Raw genomic sequence first — 16,698 nt, 5'->3', positions numbered from 1 at the left:
AAAAGCAGCATGTGTATACATTCAGTAGGCTATATCTTCAGTAGCTAGATAGCTAACCCTACACTTTACAGGGTCTGATTTTGGTTTTGGAACAGGGAAGAAACATATATCTTTCTCCAACCTCTCCAGGTAACGAGTATCATTAATACACGACGTGCCCCAGGCACAACATTTAGCTCCACATCCACAAAACCATTAAGCCCCGTTCCCACCGAGCAGTCTGGTTCAGTTCAGTTCGGTACGTTTTTTTCCGTTTCCGTACCACGTCTGAAGGGTTACTGTTGGATCCAAACGTACGATACTGAAAGGGTTTGATGGAAAGATTGCATTAGTCAATGGAGCACAGCTATGTTTTTGTTGGATCCTGGTCTGAGCTGGCTCGATGTTACGTTATGATTGGCCAGTCTGCGTCCGGGGGCGGGACTTAGCGAAGGGTCAATTGCCCATAGGGATTGGCCTCTTTTGTTGTCGTGGCTGCAGCAGTCTGGACCAGTTTTAAAGAAAGTTGTCTCCATTCGTCGCTTGGACACAAAAACTTGGCAAAAAAGGGCCCAGGTTAAAAAATACCAGTTTCCATTTAATTATTCAACTGAAGCTTCTAACATGGTTTCATATTCAGCTTAACCTGAAATAACTTGATTCATAAAAATGCAACTTTCCTGATAATAAATACATGTCACCTTTCGCAGAGGTTATCAGATCCCTTAACATCTTCCAATGAACATGACATGAGACAAACTGAACATATGACGACCAGGTGTTTAGTTTAATTCTTCGAGGTCCATTTTGGCTAAATCCCTTTTGTCTCTCGGGTGGAAACAGCCTGCAGAGGCTCCTCTTTCTCCCGACCCAGTGTTTATTAATAAACCTAAACAGAGTTGAGGTAGTCATGGTCACACATAGCAGCACACTGCCTGAGAGAGAGAAAGGAGGCTGGGTCAACTGTCTTTACACACCCCTCCTGTCTAAGTTCATCTGCACACACTGCTCCTGCTCACTCTCTGCAGCTCACTTTGCTTTGTCACATGAAACTTAACTCATGTCTAATGGATTCATCCTGAGGATACTGCAGAGGAGCAGAGGAACAAGCTTTCACAGAGAAGTGAGTACAACTATGTTTCATGTTTCCATATTTGTGTTGATCAACTGAGTGAAAGAAAATAAAAAATTCAACCATTCATTCTGCTACAACTTTCAAATAACATGCTGAACTAATTTAGCAGTTAAAAAAGCAAAACGCGCCTCACATGAAACTTATTTTATGTTTAATATAAGATGAAAAGTGAGTGTTCAGACAGCCAAGCGTATATAGGCCAGTGCCGTCTTTGAGTGGTGGAGGTCTGAAGGAATTTGGCTTTTGCCCACGCCTGTCCTGCAGCGAGACAGCTGGTGACTGTCATGTCTTCCCCAGGGCTTTATTCAGCCATGCATGGCACAACACTGCAGCCCTGGAGTTTTACTGCTCATGTACCGTACTTGTGATCTGACCTTGGAACTGCTGCGTCTTGAAATTTGCTCTCCAAAGTTTTGGCGGGGAAACAGCAGCTATCGGTTGAACGACACATTTGTCTCCCATGGCCTTTCTACATTACTAATCTCCACTGATGACAGTATTAGGTCAATTTGATCAATTTACCCTCGCAGAGTCTCTGGGCAGTCTTGGCAAACACCTCAGAGGGTGAAATTACAGCTACATTATTCAGCAGGGAAGAGTGCAGATGCCCATCCATCGGCACAGTGACATGTTATGATAATCTGCTCCATAATGTAATCTGTGTAATGCCACTTGTTGGAGCTTCAGACGAAAGACGTCTGTACGTTTGTGTCTGTATCGGTGGTGTTGGTTCTTGTTTGAGGTGTGTCTCTGGTCACTGCCAAGAGGACAGTTGGTCCCCGGCCCATCGAGCCTCACAGGACAGCTGCTGGTACCATACCCTCTGCTGAACTGCCCCCATTGCCCCGCTCTACATGTCTGCATGTGCTAATGACATCAGCATAACTCAACCAGACGTCTGGCCAAAATATGAACTCTGCTGACATGTCGCCAATGCAGGTCAGGGCTAGGGATGGGCATCATTAAGATTTTAACAATTCTACTACTCTTAGAAACACTGCTTTTTGTTCAGGGTTAAGGGAAAAAATTTAACGCATTAACCCTTTGAAACCTAAGCAAACTGGCTGTATTTTTTCATTTTTTTTTTTCTTTTTAAACATGGGAAGAAGGCAATGAGCAATGAAAGAGGAAATGACCCAAAAAAATTAGCAAGAAATCTGTAGAAAAGAGAAAATTAAAAACAGGAAAATAAGAAAAAAGGGTCAAAGGGTGCAGATGACCCCGGCCCACGGCCAAGGGGTCTTACTGACTTAAATCACTGATGGTACAAGTTAATGTTACAGCTCATGTACATGTAGTTTTATGATTACAACATATTTCCACGTGCCATTAGATGCTCCCACCCCACAAGCACCGTGAAATGATGCCGTTCACCTGACGGAGGGGGTCGGGTGTGCGATGAGCAAACTCCCAAGTGCCGCTGATGTAAACATGTGAGGCGGACTATAGCCTGAGCAGCTAGGTCAGAATGCCTCACCAAAAATCAGGAGCTTCTAAAAGAAATCCAGGGTAAAGAAAGAACAAGACAATAAAAGGAGAAGAGAGGCAAAAAAAACTCCAAAATAAAACATGAAGAAGCAACATGTATGACAGACAAAGCTGATAGAAGAAGTGAGCGAGTTAGTTAGTAAGAAAACCTGCTGTGTCGGGTTCGGATTTAAAGCTACAGTGAAGACAGATATCATATTAAACTACAGGACCTAAGGCATCTATTGGTACCAGCCATGTTGTGATATCTTATCAGAAAGGGGGGCAACTGGCGCTCCAAAGTTAGGCTACATTTTGGCGAGGGGGGGAAAAGGAACATTGCATTTGCTCAAAATGTTGTATTTAAATATTTCTGCACACTGGGGTCCCTGAACTGTCTTCGACATCTGCACACAATTTAAACAACATTTGATTATAGTTGCCTTAAGATTTAATTAATACCCGTGTACGCTCCTGATTTGATCTTGTGATTTAATACCCTGCAGTAATTTCTTCAATCAATGTTTGATTTTACTTCTCTCTAATCAGTCATTGGAGGGGATTTTTTCAGCCCCTGGGCCACATGTGACTACCTCTGATTTTCAGAGTAAGAAAATTAGGTCTTAACACACAGTAGATACAAAATACATGTGGAAATATAATTGGATCATATATGCAGGAAGTATAAAATTTTCCATAGTGATGTGTACAGTAACCCCTCCCCTTTGACGGGTGTGGATGAGGCGCCAACTTTTTAAAATGTTGTCCCTCCGCCAATATTTCCTAACGGCTGCCCTGAGCGTCTGCATCAGCTCTTGTGAAGTATAACCATGCGTCACAGCGTTGTGCTCTCTCCGCTGTTGTCACTGAGAGCAGGGCCTGTGTGTGTTGTGTGTGTGTGTGAGACACACAGAGCTGGCCCCGCCCCTCGCACATACAGCAGGCTGTGAGGCTCCGACGCACAGAGAGCTCTCCTCTGGATTGAATGGCAAAAATGCATCAGTGACGAATGTCTTAATCTTATTGCAAATTAGAAACGGAGTGGGGGCAGATATATCTTCTGAATTTCTCCGTTAACGTTGGAGCTTATCAATACTACAGTCGTTCATAATTCAGCCCCTGGGCCTGCTTAATACTAGGTTTCAGTACCCATCCCTAGTCGGGCGTATTATTTGTTACCACAACACTCCAGCTATCACGCTCAATAAGCTATCTAACATATCTGTGTGCTTCTGTCCAGGGATGAGAGTTCTGTGAAAGAGACTTTCACAACAAAAGTGTCTACAAGAATCAGTCTGAACCAATGGACAACGATAACGTTTTATCTTCTGGGTTTGAGCCTCTCTTCATTAAAGAGGAGGTCGCAGATCCGGACAGTACCCTGATGGAGCAAAGCGAGTGTAACACCACACAGTCTGGGTTAGCCTTCACAGCAACAGCGCTGAACCAATCAGCTTTAATCAGGCCATACTTACAGGAGATGGATGAGTTACTGAAAAGCTGCGAGGAGCTCACTGGGATCCAGTTTGGCTCTCACTTCTCAGACAGTTACAAGGAAACAAGTCTGACTGAATCAACTTACAGCCACATCAAGAAGGAAGACACGATGGAGAGCGATAGAGAGACAAGTGTTTCTCCCCATCTTTCCACAAGCTACATCGACACACACATGGACAGGGCTGGAACGGAAGACCAGCCGGCACAAGGTCGGTCGCAAGGCTTGGGCACCATCATCAACAGGTGTGGAGCGACCGCAGAAGCTTCGCGCCAAAGAGACATGCCGCTGACCTCAGCAGGAAACAAACTGAGTGACACCATGGTGGAGTACGAGGGTCAGCTGTTGGGGATGTTGGCCATGCTGGAGAGCTGCATGGAAGAGACTGGGATGGACTTTGAGCCACAGGGATGGGCGACAGATGAGAGCCAAGAGTACGTACACATCAGTAAGAATCCTCAGCTTCACCGGGGGACGACGCTGGTGCCCATTCAGCAAGTACGGCCAAGGAAGTTGGAGACCCAGATGATGCAATCAGAGTCCTGGGCTGGTCAGCATGCAGGAGATGAAGTTTCCAAGGAAAGCAGAAATGAGGCGATGGAGAGCTCAGCAGCAAATGAAAGCCAGCAGAATTCTGTGCTTAGCCATGACAACATGGGCGGCTGCTCAATGGAAACACTGGAATGGCAAGAGCAGGTGGTTCTTGGTCCTCAGCTCAGGTCTTCATTAGACAGTACAGGAAATGATCCGATGTACTGTGAGGTGACAAAGACAGGATATATGTCTACTAACGAAGACACATGCATGAAGGGAGACGTAACTGAAGTAGATGACGCTGAATCACCAGCTGAGGAGAGACAGGAGCTCAAGATGGACACCATTAATTCGGGATCTGGCATAAACGAACTCAGCGCCCTGGGGTGTCAGATGGAGGAGTGCATTGAGGAGGTACAGCGGTTAGAGAAGAGGAGAAGGGAGCTGCTGACGGAGGTGCTGGAGTTAAGAGGGGATAAAAACAGAGAGGAGGCAGAGGGGAGCAATGAGGAGGAGACGGAGGAGCAAATTGAAAGCAAGGTGGCAGAGCTGATGAATGCGCTGAAGAGAGAGGAGGAGGGGAGGAGGGAGGAGAGGAAGAAAGAGATTCAGAGCCTCAGGGAGGAGAGGGCAGAGGAGGAGAGGACGCTGTGGAGGGTGAACCTGGAGAGACAGGGGCTGTATGAGGAGCTGAGGAAGCTGAAGAGGAGGCTGTTTGGGATGGCGAGGGACTGCGCTCACAACCAGGCCGCCCTGAACACCCAGCGCCGGGAGGTGGAGCTGCTGAAGAGAGAAGAGGTAAGAAACCCAACTCAAGAATCTGTCCACCTGATTTCAGAGGAAACCACGACATAAAAACCTCTCTCTCTTCCAGGAGAAGCTGCAGTCGCTGGTGCTCCAGCTGACGGAGGAGGGCTCCCAGCTCAGGGCGGCTCAAACTCAACAGCTCTTAGAGCTTCAGGCACAGCTTCATGCCCAGAGCTCCAGTCAGACATCCAACACCCAGGAGGAGCTGACCGAGTACAGGAGGCACTCTTGTGGGGACATCCAGCAGTACCTGCAGGGGGGGCTGAAGGCGCTGGAGGAGAGGTGCTGTCACGGTCTAAAAATCATGTTTTTACAAGTTTTTATTTGCTCATGCTGTGTGTGATTAAAGAGTAAACTGTTGCCATGGCCAGGTATGAACCCATTTTGCTGACACTGCTGAAGAGAAGGGAGGCAACAGCCGGAGCGCTGGCAAAAGCTAAAGAGCAAGCCCAGGAGCTGAAGGCCCAGCTGAGGCCCCTGAAGGAGGAGATCCAGAAGCTGATTCTCCAGAGGGCTTGTTTGGAGGAGAAACTCAAATTGATTCACATACAGAGGAGAGAGGATGCGGGGCAGTACAAGGTAAGCAAGACGGCAGGTATGGGGCGGGGGGACATAAGATGAAGGTAGAGCCAGAAGGTCCTTAGTCTGGGTTTCCACCAGCAGTAAGCCTTCAGACATGGTACCTAGACCCTCGGTGTGTTCAGACATTCCTCTTAAATGTGGGCGGGGTTGTTGTCACTCACTGCTCCGTCCAGCACTCGCTGTATTTCCTCATCAGCGGTGACACAGATGGAAGTCTGCACCTGGTTTATCGTCCACAGAACGAGGCTGCACGCCCACATTTTCAGAACAAAATAGAACAGGCTGCAGTGAGAGTCTCTCTCCATGGGATATTTAAAAATAGCAGCTTTGTGCATTTAGTCCTTCTCAGGCAAGCTCAGGGGTTTAGTGTTGCTGTAGCCCACAGGAAGTGAGGATTAGAATATATGACCTTCACATAATCCGCTCCAAATTAATCTATATTTTTAAAGTCATTACTAAAAGTGTGTGTCATATAAAAACTAAAGTGATGGTCAAAGTTGTCACAGTGAAATTTAAGGTGTGCTGATGGATTCACGTCATCAACTCATGCATTGAGTAACATTACAAGTTAACGTTCCACCTTAAAAGTTGCTGGCAGTCAGCTCCTGAACAGAACTGTACCGAACTGCTTGGCGGAAACAGGGCTTAATTGTCCTTTAACTGTGCGCCAGTAAAAGTCTGGTCACATGATACAAAAACCAATAAAGCTATGTCTTACAGGAGACGGTGTACTTTCTGGAGGACAGCAGCAGAGAGCTGAAGACAGAGTTGAAGATTCAGAAAAGAAAAACCAAAGAAATCGAGGAGCTGAAAGACAGCCTCACCAAACAACTTCTCCTGTACAGGTAAGAGTTGTTGATCTGTGTCACACTTTAACATATCTCTCGGGAACAGCTCTAACCACGACGTTTGTCTTACAGGGCTGCCATCAAGGACCATAAGCAGTGTGACGATGAGGAGACAACATGATTGACTGTAACTCTGAGTTCTTTGATTTCATAACAAACTGATCATAATCTGCGACATGATGAACTCATAGATTCATTGAATGCACTTTACACACATTAAGAGACATGCTGGTGTTAAAACAAAGGTTATTTTTAGAAGTCTGTGAAGATGAACTACACTGCAGCTTGTAGAAAGGTTTTTGCTATGAATAAAGACTGTTCGTTGTAATCCAAGTGCGACTGACAAGTTAATGTGTCTGCATGAAGAGCGCAGAGGGCTTCATGTACTTATAAGGGCAACACGGCCGAGGCACTAAACACTGGGACACAGAGTAATAGAGTGAGAGTAAGTTCGGCTGACGGGAAAGCACCAAGGCGTCACACCAGTGTCATGAGGCATAACTCGCTCTTTCACTAAAAGGATTATTTAGGGTTGTTTAAAAATACTTCAGAGCTCAGTAAGGTGCTGATCCTATTAATAAAATATGTAAGTAACACATTCATACTGAGAAATGTTCAGCGTGTGGACCCAAAGAACAATGAAACACATTTTATTAAGAATGCACTCACTGTACAATTACAAAATATTGAACATAGAAAAAGCTCAGTCACTACTCTATTTCACAACAACATTTAAATGAGTAATGTGGGGTGAGGGGACGTGGACCACACATGGACATTTCAAACTGAGTTTCTTTAAAATGGTCGTTTCGTTTAGAAGCAGCTGGTGTGAAAATCAGTGTCCAGAACGATCAGATGATGACCAGACTGAAGCAGGAAAATATGAGACAGTTTTAAAACCAGAGGAAGTAACTTGCTATGCTCTGCATCTTATCAAAAGGCTGGGCTGCATTTTACTCAAAGTTTGTTTCCTCTGCAACATTTTCAACGTGTGCAGACGGAGCTGTTTAATCTCTAAAGACCAGTTCAGACCAAAGATTCGTGATGTGAACTGGCCGGTCTGAGCTGGACTCAAGCCGGCTGATGATGTCACCTGACACTCAGCTGGTCAAATGGCCGGCGGCTGGTTTTTAAGCACGTCACCTGTTTCAACAGCCAATCAGCTTGTAGTGAAGTCTGCTGGTCAAGTCAAACGCTGCATTGACAGTAGTTGCCTGTTTCAACTCGTCTCGACGCCAATCTTTGGTCTGAACTGGGCTTCAAACAGCAGGTTATCGTGAATCATAACTTGTCGTGGGCTGTCAGTATGATCAGCATCTTAAGTTCTAGAAACCTATTTATTCATTAAAGAAAGAGCATCTGCTAAAACACTTCAGTGTACGAGGGAGAGCCAATTTGATTACAAAAATATATCTTTTATACGCAGTGCGCAAAAACATGAGTAAGAGTCTTCAGGCAATAAGTTACTCAGTCGAAGTTCTTCACTGTTACAAAAAAAAAGGATGACTTGATTATTCTGTCTTGTATTTACAGTGATTTACAGCGTACAGTGTCCCACCGGTAGAGTCGAGAAGGGAAGTAGCTGCATGGAAGTACAGAGGTGGCAGTTTGGCAGTTTGTGATGAGGTTGTAGGTAAAGACGCACAGCGGGCAGAGGAGTTACGCTGTGGCCTCGGGGTCTGTCGAACCCTCTGGGTCTTCATCGTTGTAGATGTTCTCAGCCTGGAAGGAGAATCAGTGTGTCAGTCATTCAGCCGCATACAGACAGGTTAGGATGTATTTATGAGTAGGTAGCATTTTATGATTCAAAGACAACCAGAAAAAAGACTAATGTCAGGTTCAGACTACACGATGTTAGTCCCATTATAAACTGACGAGGCCGTTGTACAGTGTCGGCTTGGATCGTGAACACTGACTGTCGTAAGCGATAATCAATCATTCATCATCTGACATAGTGACAGGAACAGACAAAAATGACTTGTAGTCTGAATCCGGCATAACTGAGGGGAGCCCAATTTTACCAATAAAGGACGACTACATTATTAACTGCTACTTTCTGACATCTATCACAGTGCAGTGTTACAGAAAAGGCTTCAACAGTACAAACAGTATTAAAGTGAAGGAAGTAAACACCCAGCTGGGTCAGGACACTCACCATTCCTCTTGACTGTCTCCTCACTTTGCCCTGACTGAATCCCTCCAAATGAAATATCAAAATCCATCTTGACTGAGATTTTCTCTTTGCAGTCGTTAGCTGAGATGTCGGCCTTTCCCTGCTACCTGCTCTGATCCACTTTATAGTTTTGGTAGCATGTGATCCCCAGAGCAGAGTCGCCTTCTGTCTCTCACCTCAACATGGTGCTGCAAATTCATCATCCTCTATAACATCCTACAGGGAATACTTCCCTATAAGACAATATAATACTGCATCCTGGTGTCTGCCTGTCCAAAGTGAACACGCTTTAATAAAATGTGGTGTCAGTTGTCTTACCATTTGCCAGACTTGCATAATGTTGTCTTCAGACACAGAGCAGATGACCCAGGGCTCGTTGGGGTTCCAGGAGAAGTCAGAGATCTTGGCTGTGTGGCCTCCATGGATAAACTAATGGACAGAAGAGAAGACACCATTTTTATTATAATGAAACGAGCTAGTGTTACCAATAATGGATCATCGTCAGGGCTGAGTGATACAGCTTTAAAATAATACCGCAATGTATTTAGCTTATTTTGCGATATTCTGAAATCTCCAAAGTACTGTAGACTACTAAAATGCAAAATTATTAAACTAACTTCAGTTACAATTAATTTAAATAAAGTACTGTTACAATAAGGTTGAAATGCTGTTATAATAAACCCATGTGGAACACCTTCCAAAGAAATTAAGAGTAAGAATTGTTTTTTTATTCATTTATAAAGCCTTGTGTGGAAAGCTTCCCTTATATTTAACCTCACTTTTAAAACTTTGTACCCCTGGTTATAAAACATGTTCACAGACACAGCTTAGACTTCACATCCCACGTATGAAAAGTGAACTAGGAACCAGAATCAGAATCAGAAATACTTTATTGAACCCCAAGGGGAAATTATTTATGTTACAAGTGCTCCTTGCAAGAGAGAGAGAGAGAGAGAGAGAGAGAGAGAGAGAGAGAGAGAGAGAGAGAGAGAGAGAGGAAAGACCGCCTTCAGTTTTTATGCCCGACAGATGGAATAGACTCCAGGAGTCACTTAAATTAGATAATCTGGTTTCCATCGAGTCCTTCAAGGTGCTACTTGATGAGGCTTTACATAGAGATCAGTCTTGCTCCTGTTATTTTTAGTCTTGTCTGTATCTACTATGTTTAGTTTTTTCACTTTTACATTGTAAAGACTGTATTTTTTGTATTCTGTACTCTCATGTTTATGTACTTTGTAATTTTGTAATTGTGTGCGTTATGTATTGCATGCAGGGCGTCCTTGAAAAAGAGAGCTCGCTCTCAATGGACCTCCCTGTTGAAATAAAGGTTAAATGAAAAATAATTTAATACATCAAAGTGGAACAACTGGTGCTTTTATTTTGAAGCACTCAGCTCATCTCAAGCCTGAAATGTTGATGTTTTTGTTGTGAAGTTGAAGTTTCCAGGCAACCGTTGTTCTTAGCCGTTAGCACAAAGTTAAACTGTTGCCGCTGCGTCTTTAAACATGACGATTTATTCACTGTGAGCTGGAAACAAACTATCAGCTCTCCAGTTCATATATTAAAAGTATCTGCAAGCCCCACTGTTGCTCCATGGTCACAAAATGCTACTAAGTAGTTGTGGTTTGGAGCCCTGCAAAGACACGTTTCGTCTGCTCACACTGCCGTTAAACATGATGATTTATTCTCTGTAAGCTGGAAACAAACTAGCAGCTGTCCACTTCATATATTACTAATGTTCACAAGTCCTTCTGGTGCTCCATGGTCACAAAATGCGACTAAATATTAATGTTTGCAGTCTAGAGCCCTACAGGTGAGAAACACACCTCTCCTGCTCAGGATAAAGTGTTCTGGATGGTGGAGGAGTGTGTGTGAGGTATCATGTTTGTGTGTGTCTGTGAGAACCAAAGTGTGGAACAAGCCACGATACATCCAGTATATTCGATATATCGCCCACCCCTCGATCATCTCAACTCCCAAGTTCAACAGGATTCACTGAGACTCACCAGAAGCTCGGGCGGACCGTCCTCTGCATCCTCTGGTGACTGCTCCTCTCCGATTTTACTGGAGAAAAAAACAGGGAACAGAAGCGTTAAACTTATGTTACAATATGACCCCAAGAGTCTACGTGGGGAAGACGTTACGTTCACTGTCCAGTGGACATTCAAAACTGGCTAGAACTGCAGGGAATCATCTCTGGCAACTCCAGTGGAGCCGTATTCAGTGGACACTGAGGGGTTAGATGTTAAACTGTTTACCTGAGGTCCCAGACGTTGAGGCGGCGGTCTGTTCCACTGGATGCCAGGATGGTCTCGTTATGAGGTGACCACTGAACCTGGAACAGCCAATCAGAGAAGTCAGATTAGGTCAATACTGAAACTTCATCACAAAGATTTTGTCAGGAACATTTATCTCAGTGTGCTAAAAGATGGAGCTGTGAATACTGCAGTCTGATTGGTAAGTTGAGGACGGTCAATCCTCACTTCCTGTGGGCTACAGCAACACTAAACCCCTGAGCTTGCCTGAGAAGGACTAAATGCACAAAGCTGCTATTTTTAAATATCCCATGGAGAGAGACTCTCACTGCAGACTGTTCTATTTTGTTGTGAAAATGTGGGCGTGCAGCCTCGTTCTGTGGACGATAAACCAGGTGCAGACTTCCATCTGTGTCACCGCTGATGAGGAAATACAGCGAGTGCTGGACGGAGCAGTGAGTGACAACAACCCCGCCCACATTTAAGAGGACTGTCTGAACAGACCGAGGGTCTAGGTACCATGTCTGAAGACTTACTGCTGGTTCCAAAGGGACTGGACTGAAAGGGTTTGGTGGAGACGGGGCTTTAGTGATAAATATTTTACCTGGAAAATCTCATCCTTGTGTGACTCGAAGGAATGCAGCTTCAATTTCAGGTTTCTCAAGTCCCAAAGAGCGACAGTCTGTAAGTCAAAGATGAAGAGAGATTAGGTATTCCTGCACATGATATCACAGTTGTGAATGAAACAAATGAAACGTGGAACATAGCGTTACCTTGTCTGCGGAGCCAGATGCCAGAATGAACTCGCTGTAAGGGTTGAATGACAAACAGTTGACCTCTGCTGTGTGGGCGTCCACTGCGTGGCTGGGTTTGGAGGTGTTGTTTGAACGAGTGTCCCAGCTGAGGTGAGGAATGACACACATTCATGAAGGTGTGAGGTCACATGACTTTACAGGTGAACTGTTGTTAGACATGAGTTATAATGAAGTTCTTACATCATGAGCTTCTGGTCATCTGCTACAGATCCAAAGAGCGACTCGTGAAGCAAGTGCCAGGAGACGTCCTCCACCACAGCAGTGTGACCGGTGAAGATCGTCTTTGCCTCGACTATCTTGCCCTCTTTGGGCACAGCACTGATGTCCCACAGACAAATGGTCTGGAGATGAGAAAAGATGATAAAAAAAAAAACATTTGGTGACCCAGTAAAATTAAATATGGGAAGATATTTGAATACAGCAATGAAATATTTTCTTACATGGTCATCTGACGCACTGAGGAGAGAGCCGGACAGATTTGGATTCCAGGAGAGACCGTAGCCTTCCTTCTGGTGACCTCTGAGACGCAGATCAGGGTGACACTCTCCAGAAGCATCTGTGGACGATGAAAATAACACACATGGTCCATTTCTTTCACACGAACATCAAAAGCAGATACGTAGTAATGAGAATGTGTTCCACAAAAATCAATTAGCCTACTTCACTTTCAACCATTAGCATCGTCTTGAGTTGTGTGTGACGTGTGTACCTGGCTTGGAGGGGTGTTTGGTGTAGTCGAACACCAGCACCTCTGAGGTGGGGGTCTTGGTGGCGATGATGCAGGGGTTTTGGGGCATGTAGCGGGCACGATTCACCTCTCCTTCATGGTTGATCTTGATTTCTATCTCGATCTTGCCGCTCACTGAGCCAAAGCCTCCGAACTCTGCAAGGAAACATGTTCGTAGTAAACACACACATCACAGAGGCAACAGAACAGTTTCTGTCTGATGGGCAGAATGACGATCCAGTATCATCGACACAAAGTGAAAACATTGATCCACATCATCATCATCTTCAGGTTATGCCCTTATTTTGACATTCTTGTGACTGTCAAACAGCGGCAGGTGGATGATGAGCAGCCAAGAAAAAGACGCCAAGGTTAACTTTATTTACCATTCCACGTACCGCCCACCACTGCAAGGACTTACTATAGATATACTACAGATATACAGGATGTGAAAAGTCTGCCTGGCTTAATATTCACACGTCTTTGGCGTGTGACTGAGCTGGTCACCCACCTCCTTTCTCACTGTCATAATGTGAGGCTTCAAACTGGGCGTCATCGTTGGGCAGCTGAACGCTGGCGATGACCAGGTGATTCTGCTCATCAGATGTGTGAGTGCCCAACACCAGCCGGTGCACGCTGTAATCCTTCCCCTCCGGCCTGGTGAGGAAAATAATTATCATTAATGTCATTCAGAGATGACAGAGTGCATGATGGTGTGTGAGAGAATTACTACTGGTAAGATGTGTAACGGCGTGCACCTGGAGACGTCAGGCAGCCACTGAGCAGTCAGGCTGGGCCACTCCAGAGCGTGGGTCATCACCAGGTCGTACAGGAAGGGAGTGTTCTTCTTCCAGATCTTGTACTCCTCGTTTATCACCCTCTCTTCAACCGCATCATCAAATGCTCCTGCTGAGAGACAGAACACAGAGGGAGGTCAATGGAGACCGAAACTTCTGTGACACTTGCATGATGCATTAATTACAGAGGAGGATTAGGGACATGTTAGAGAAAACATGGCATCACCCAGACGTGTTGATCACCAGGATGACAAAAAAATACACTGTCCCCGCTGCTTTCATGCAGCCTTAGGATGCAACTCATACACGATAACGCACAGTGTGGCATCACCCAGAGGTGCTGACGTACTCTGTAACATCACACAACCACCTTCAGGGGATTTTTCTCTGGTGGCGCCCTGGCAGAAGTGGAGCGGTGTGGATCAGTGAAAAATTGAGAACAGTTTTCGGGTAATAACACAGTAGGTGACATTGTAAATGTAATAACATCACCTGAAATCTTGTTGGTAACTTTAACTAACTAACTAATATTTCTTTGGTAACGCTGAAATGTGTATTACTGTCACCCAACACTGTAAGAACACACTTAGTTGCTTTTTATACCAGAGACTTCTTTTCCTCCTTAAATTGCAAGTTTAATCTCGTAATATTTCAACATTATTCTCGTAGATTTATGACTTTATTCTGGTAATATTACAACTTAATTCTCTTAATACTACGATTTTATAATAGAATATTTACAATATTATTCTCGTGATATTATGAAATTATTCTCGTAAAATTATTGCCTTATTCTCGTAGATTTACGACTTTATTTTAGTAATACTATAACTTAATTTACTTAATACTGCGACTTTATTATAGAAAATGTACAATATTATTGTTGTAATATTACAACTTCATTCTCGTAGATTCATGACTTTATTCTGGTAATATTATGACTTAATTCATGTAGGTTTACCACTTAATTCTCGAAATCTAAGTTTTCCCTAACATGTCCCTGATCCTCCTTCCTGTAGCTTTCACTGAGGGTGGCAGATTAATATCAGAGAAACTATTTTGTGTTTCCGTGTTAATGATAACTGATACTGAGGCATTAATCAGCAGCTGTTTCAGGTTGTCTTTGTATTAGAAGTAATTGACTCCAGTGTGTAGCAGTATGAGCGTGTGTTATCAGAAACACACCGCCGTTAGCTCACCAGGCTAACATGATTATTGCTAGTATTATCATAACGTAGGTTACTGTAACAATAGTGAGGCGCTGCGGGCTCTCTGTATCACGTTAGTACGGGATGAAGGAGGAAACGCAAAATGGCGTAAAGACAATAACAATAAAAACACAGGGATATTACTACAGTTTACACAATGAACACGCACCCGGCTTTTGTTATGAATGATTTGAGGTCAGGCGCTACGGCAGCTAGCTGCTACCCAAGCTAGCCGAACAGCTAACGCTAGCTAAGACATGTCAGATAATACGGAATAAAAACCTCCGCTTTATCGTTACCTTCCTTGTCCGCCATTGCTCGTATCTTAAGCAGCTGGTGGTCCACAGAGACTTTCGGATAATGGAGATGCGGAGCCGAACAGCTTTGTCCCGGGTCTTCCTCTCGTGTGCCAGCAGACCTCAGTGCTGTTAGATGCACTGGGTGAACGATGCTAAGCTAACGGCTAGCTGCGGAGCCGATTGTGAGAGACGTGGGTGCATTCGCGCGCTCTGAGCGAGCGGGAGGGGCCGCCCCCCCTCAGAGCGCAGCGGCGCCTGGTGACCAGCGGAGGGCAGCACGAGCTGCTTCTTCTTCTACTACCTTCTCTTCTTCTTCTCCATATAAATGTGTATTTGTTTATATTAATCATAGAAAATAATGGTTTAATTTACAGCCATCAGTGTCCACCATATTTATCTCGGTCAGCTCAAACATATCAAGTTATTTCTGCTCATTAAAGGGATAAGATGCCATTTCTTGTCTGCAATTGGTCAACTGTGATGTCGTCATTTAAGTATGAGGCTTTTTGATTGGACACTTCCACTGAACTGATGTCTGATTGGTTAAAGACGACGCGGGCCCCTTTAACGCCAAATAAATCTCTTCTTAAGATAGTTATGGGACTTGTCATGTCTCCTGCGGTCCTGACTGACGACACAGCGGGTCCACACCGTCACTATGTCCACGGCTGACCTGTCCCCGACCCTGGACATCCTCCGGTCTGTGTACCAGCACGTGCAGACTCTGGAGCAGTTCACGGACAGCATCGTGTTCAGAGAGGGACACAGAGCTCAGCTCACTGAGCACACAGACACCAACCGCTTCAAGTCCTTCGTCAGAGGAGTGTTCGTGTGTTTCGACAAGGAGCTCCAGCAGGTGCCGAGCTGCAACCAGGTACTGTTAGCCTTTTATTAAAAACTTTATTTAACAATACAGTGCACAAAAAGGTATTAAACAAACACAACAACACATGAGAGCTGAAACACACTGCAATGACAGATGAACAACTGATAGACAAACTAAATAAAAAAAACATCAGGGGTTTCATCAAATATTTTTTTGTGATATTCTAAAAATGTCTTAATTTTGTTGTTCATAAGATCAAAATGTTAAGTTAAATTCAGTAAATAAAAGATGGAAAGAGGGCTGTGAACCTAAAAACCCTGATAAAATAAAGAAGGTAACAAGTTAACCGCTCTCCTCCTCTGCGCTCTCTACACAGCACAGCTCCAACCTGCATGTCACGTCAATTCATTTTCAGAGATGCAACGTTGGAGACATTAACTTTATTTCAGGTTGAGTTTTGGTTTAAATTACACGTGGAAGTGAGAAAGCATTTCAGTGTTTGTCTCTGCTCACATCTGGCAGCTGGTGAAGCTGAATCTGGAGGGAGACGGTGTGTTTTTACACCAGACTATCTTGGCGTAGACACTACACACGTCGCCTACGCCATTGTGAGCATTTTTACTTCTGTGGTGGTGTGTCTGTGTCTCTCTGCAGTTACACCTCCAAAACACTAGTTTGCGGTGGAGTTTCTGTGAAGTGCTGTAAAGTTTAGTTGATTCAAAACACACAGTAAACACACATTAAACACACA

At 44.5% G+C, this 16,698-nt stretch overlaps 3 protein-coding genes across 3 annotated transcripts in view; 2 read left to right on the top strand and 1 right to left on the bottom strand.

Moving 5' to 3' along the window:
• The first annotated feature begins 965 nt into the window (after nt 1–965).
• On the top strand, nt 966–7,211 carry sync (syncoilin, intermediate filament protein). The gene is made up of 6 exons (XM_050035450.1): nt 966–1,102; nt 3,822–5,408; nt 5,485–5,699; nt 5,789–5,996; nt 6,720–6,844; nt 6,920–7,211. The coding sequence occupies exons 2-6, from the start codon at nt 3,885–3,887 to the stop codon at nt 6,966–6,968; spliced, it is 2,121 nt and encodes a 706-aa protein (XP_049891407.1). The 5' UTR covers nt 966–1,102; nt 3,822–3,884; the 3' UTR covers nt 6,969–7,211.
• A 270-nt stretch (nt 7,212–7,481) lies between these two features.
• On the bottom strand, nt 7,482–15,282 carry rbbp4 (retinoblastoma binding protein 4). The gene is made up of 12 exons (XM_050035516.1): nt 15,122–15,282; nt 13,576–13,726; nt 13,329–13,474; nt 12,800–12,973; nt 12,531–12,646; nt 12,271–12,431; nt 12,049–12,175; nt 11,880–11,957; nt 11,279–11,355; nt 11,027–11,084; nt 9,339–9,449; nt 7,482–8,569 (listed from the first exon to the last, which is right to left on the bottom strand). Exons 1-12 carry the CDS (start codon nt 15,135–15,137, stop codon nt 8,507–8,509), a joined length of 1,278 nt encoding a protein of 425 aa, XP_049891473.1. The 5' UTR covers nt 15,138–15,282; the 3' UTR covers nt 7,482–8,506.
• Nucleotides 15,283–15,623: 341 nt separating this feature from the next.
• LOC126384382 (telomerase reverse transcriptase-like) overlaps nt 15,624–16,698 on the top strand; it is a 10,205-nt gene continuing 9,130 nt past the window's right edge. The window contains exon 1 of the mRNA XM_050035421.1: nt 15,624–15,995. Within this exon, the coding sequence (XP_049891378.1) occupies nt 15,780–15,995 (216 nt within the window). The 5' untranslated portion in view covers nt 15,624–15,779. The remainder of the gene's footprint in view (nt 15,996–16,698) is intronic.

The sequence above is a fragment of the Epinephelus moara genome, chromosome 22, assembly GCF_006386435.1.
Source record: "Epinephelus moara isolate mb chromosome 22, YSFRI_EMoa_1.0, whole genome shotgun sequence".
Lineage (NCBI taxonomy): Eukaryota > Metazoa > Chordata > Actinopteri > Perciformes > Serranidae > Epinephelus > Epinephelus moara.
This window is presented reverse-complemented; position numbering and strand designations above follow the sequence as displayed.

Excerpts from the sequence above, each read along its gene's own strand:
- sync (XM_050035450.1), top strand. The coding sequence starts at position 3,885 with ATGGACAACGATAACGTTTTATCTTCTGGGTTTGAGCCTCTCTTCATT. Across the intron at positions 5,409-5,484 it reads AGCTGCTGAAGAGAGAAGAG|GAGAAGCTGCAGTCGCTGGT; the intron begins GTAAGAAACCCA and ends TCTCTCTTCCAG. Across the intron at positions 6,845-6,919 it reads AAACAACTTCTCCTGTACAG|GGCTGCCATCAAGGACCATA; the intron begins GTAAGAGTTGTT and ends TTTGTCTTACAG.
- rbbp4 (XM_050035516.1), bottom strand. Across the intron at positions 12,176-12,270 it reads GATGACCAGAAGCTCATGAT|CTGGGACACTCGTTCAAACA; the intron begins GTAAGAACTTCA and ends TCCTCACCTCAG. Across the intron at positions 11,958-12,048 it reads CATCTGGCTCCGCAGACAAG|ACTGTCGCTCTTTGGGACTT; the intron begins GTAACGCTATGT and ends TTTGACTTACAG.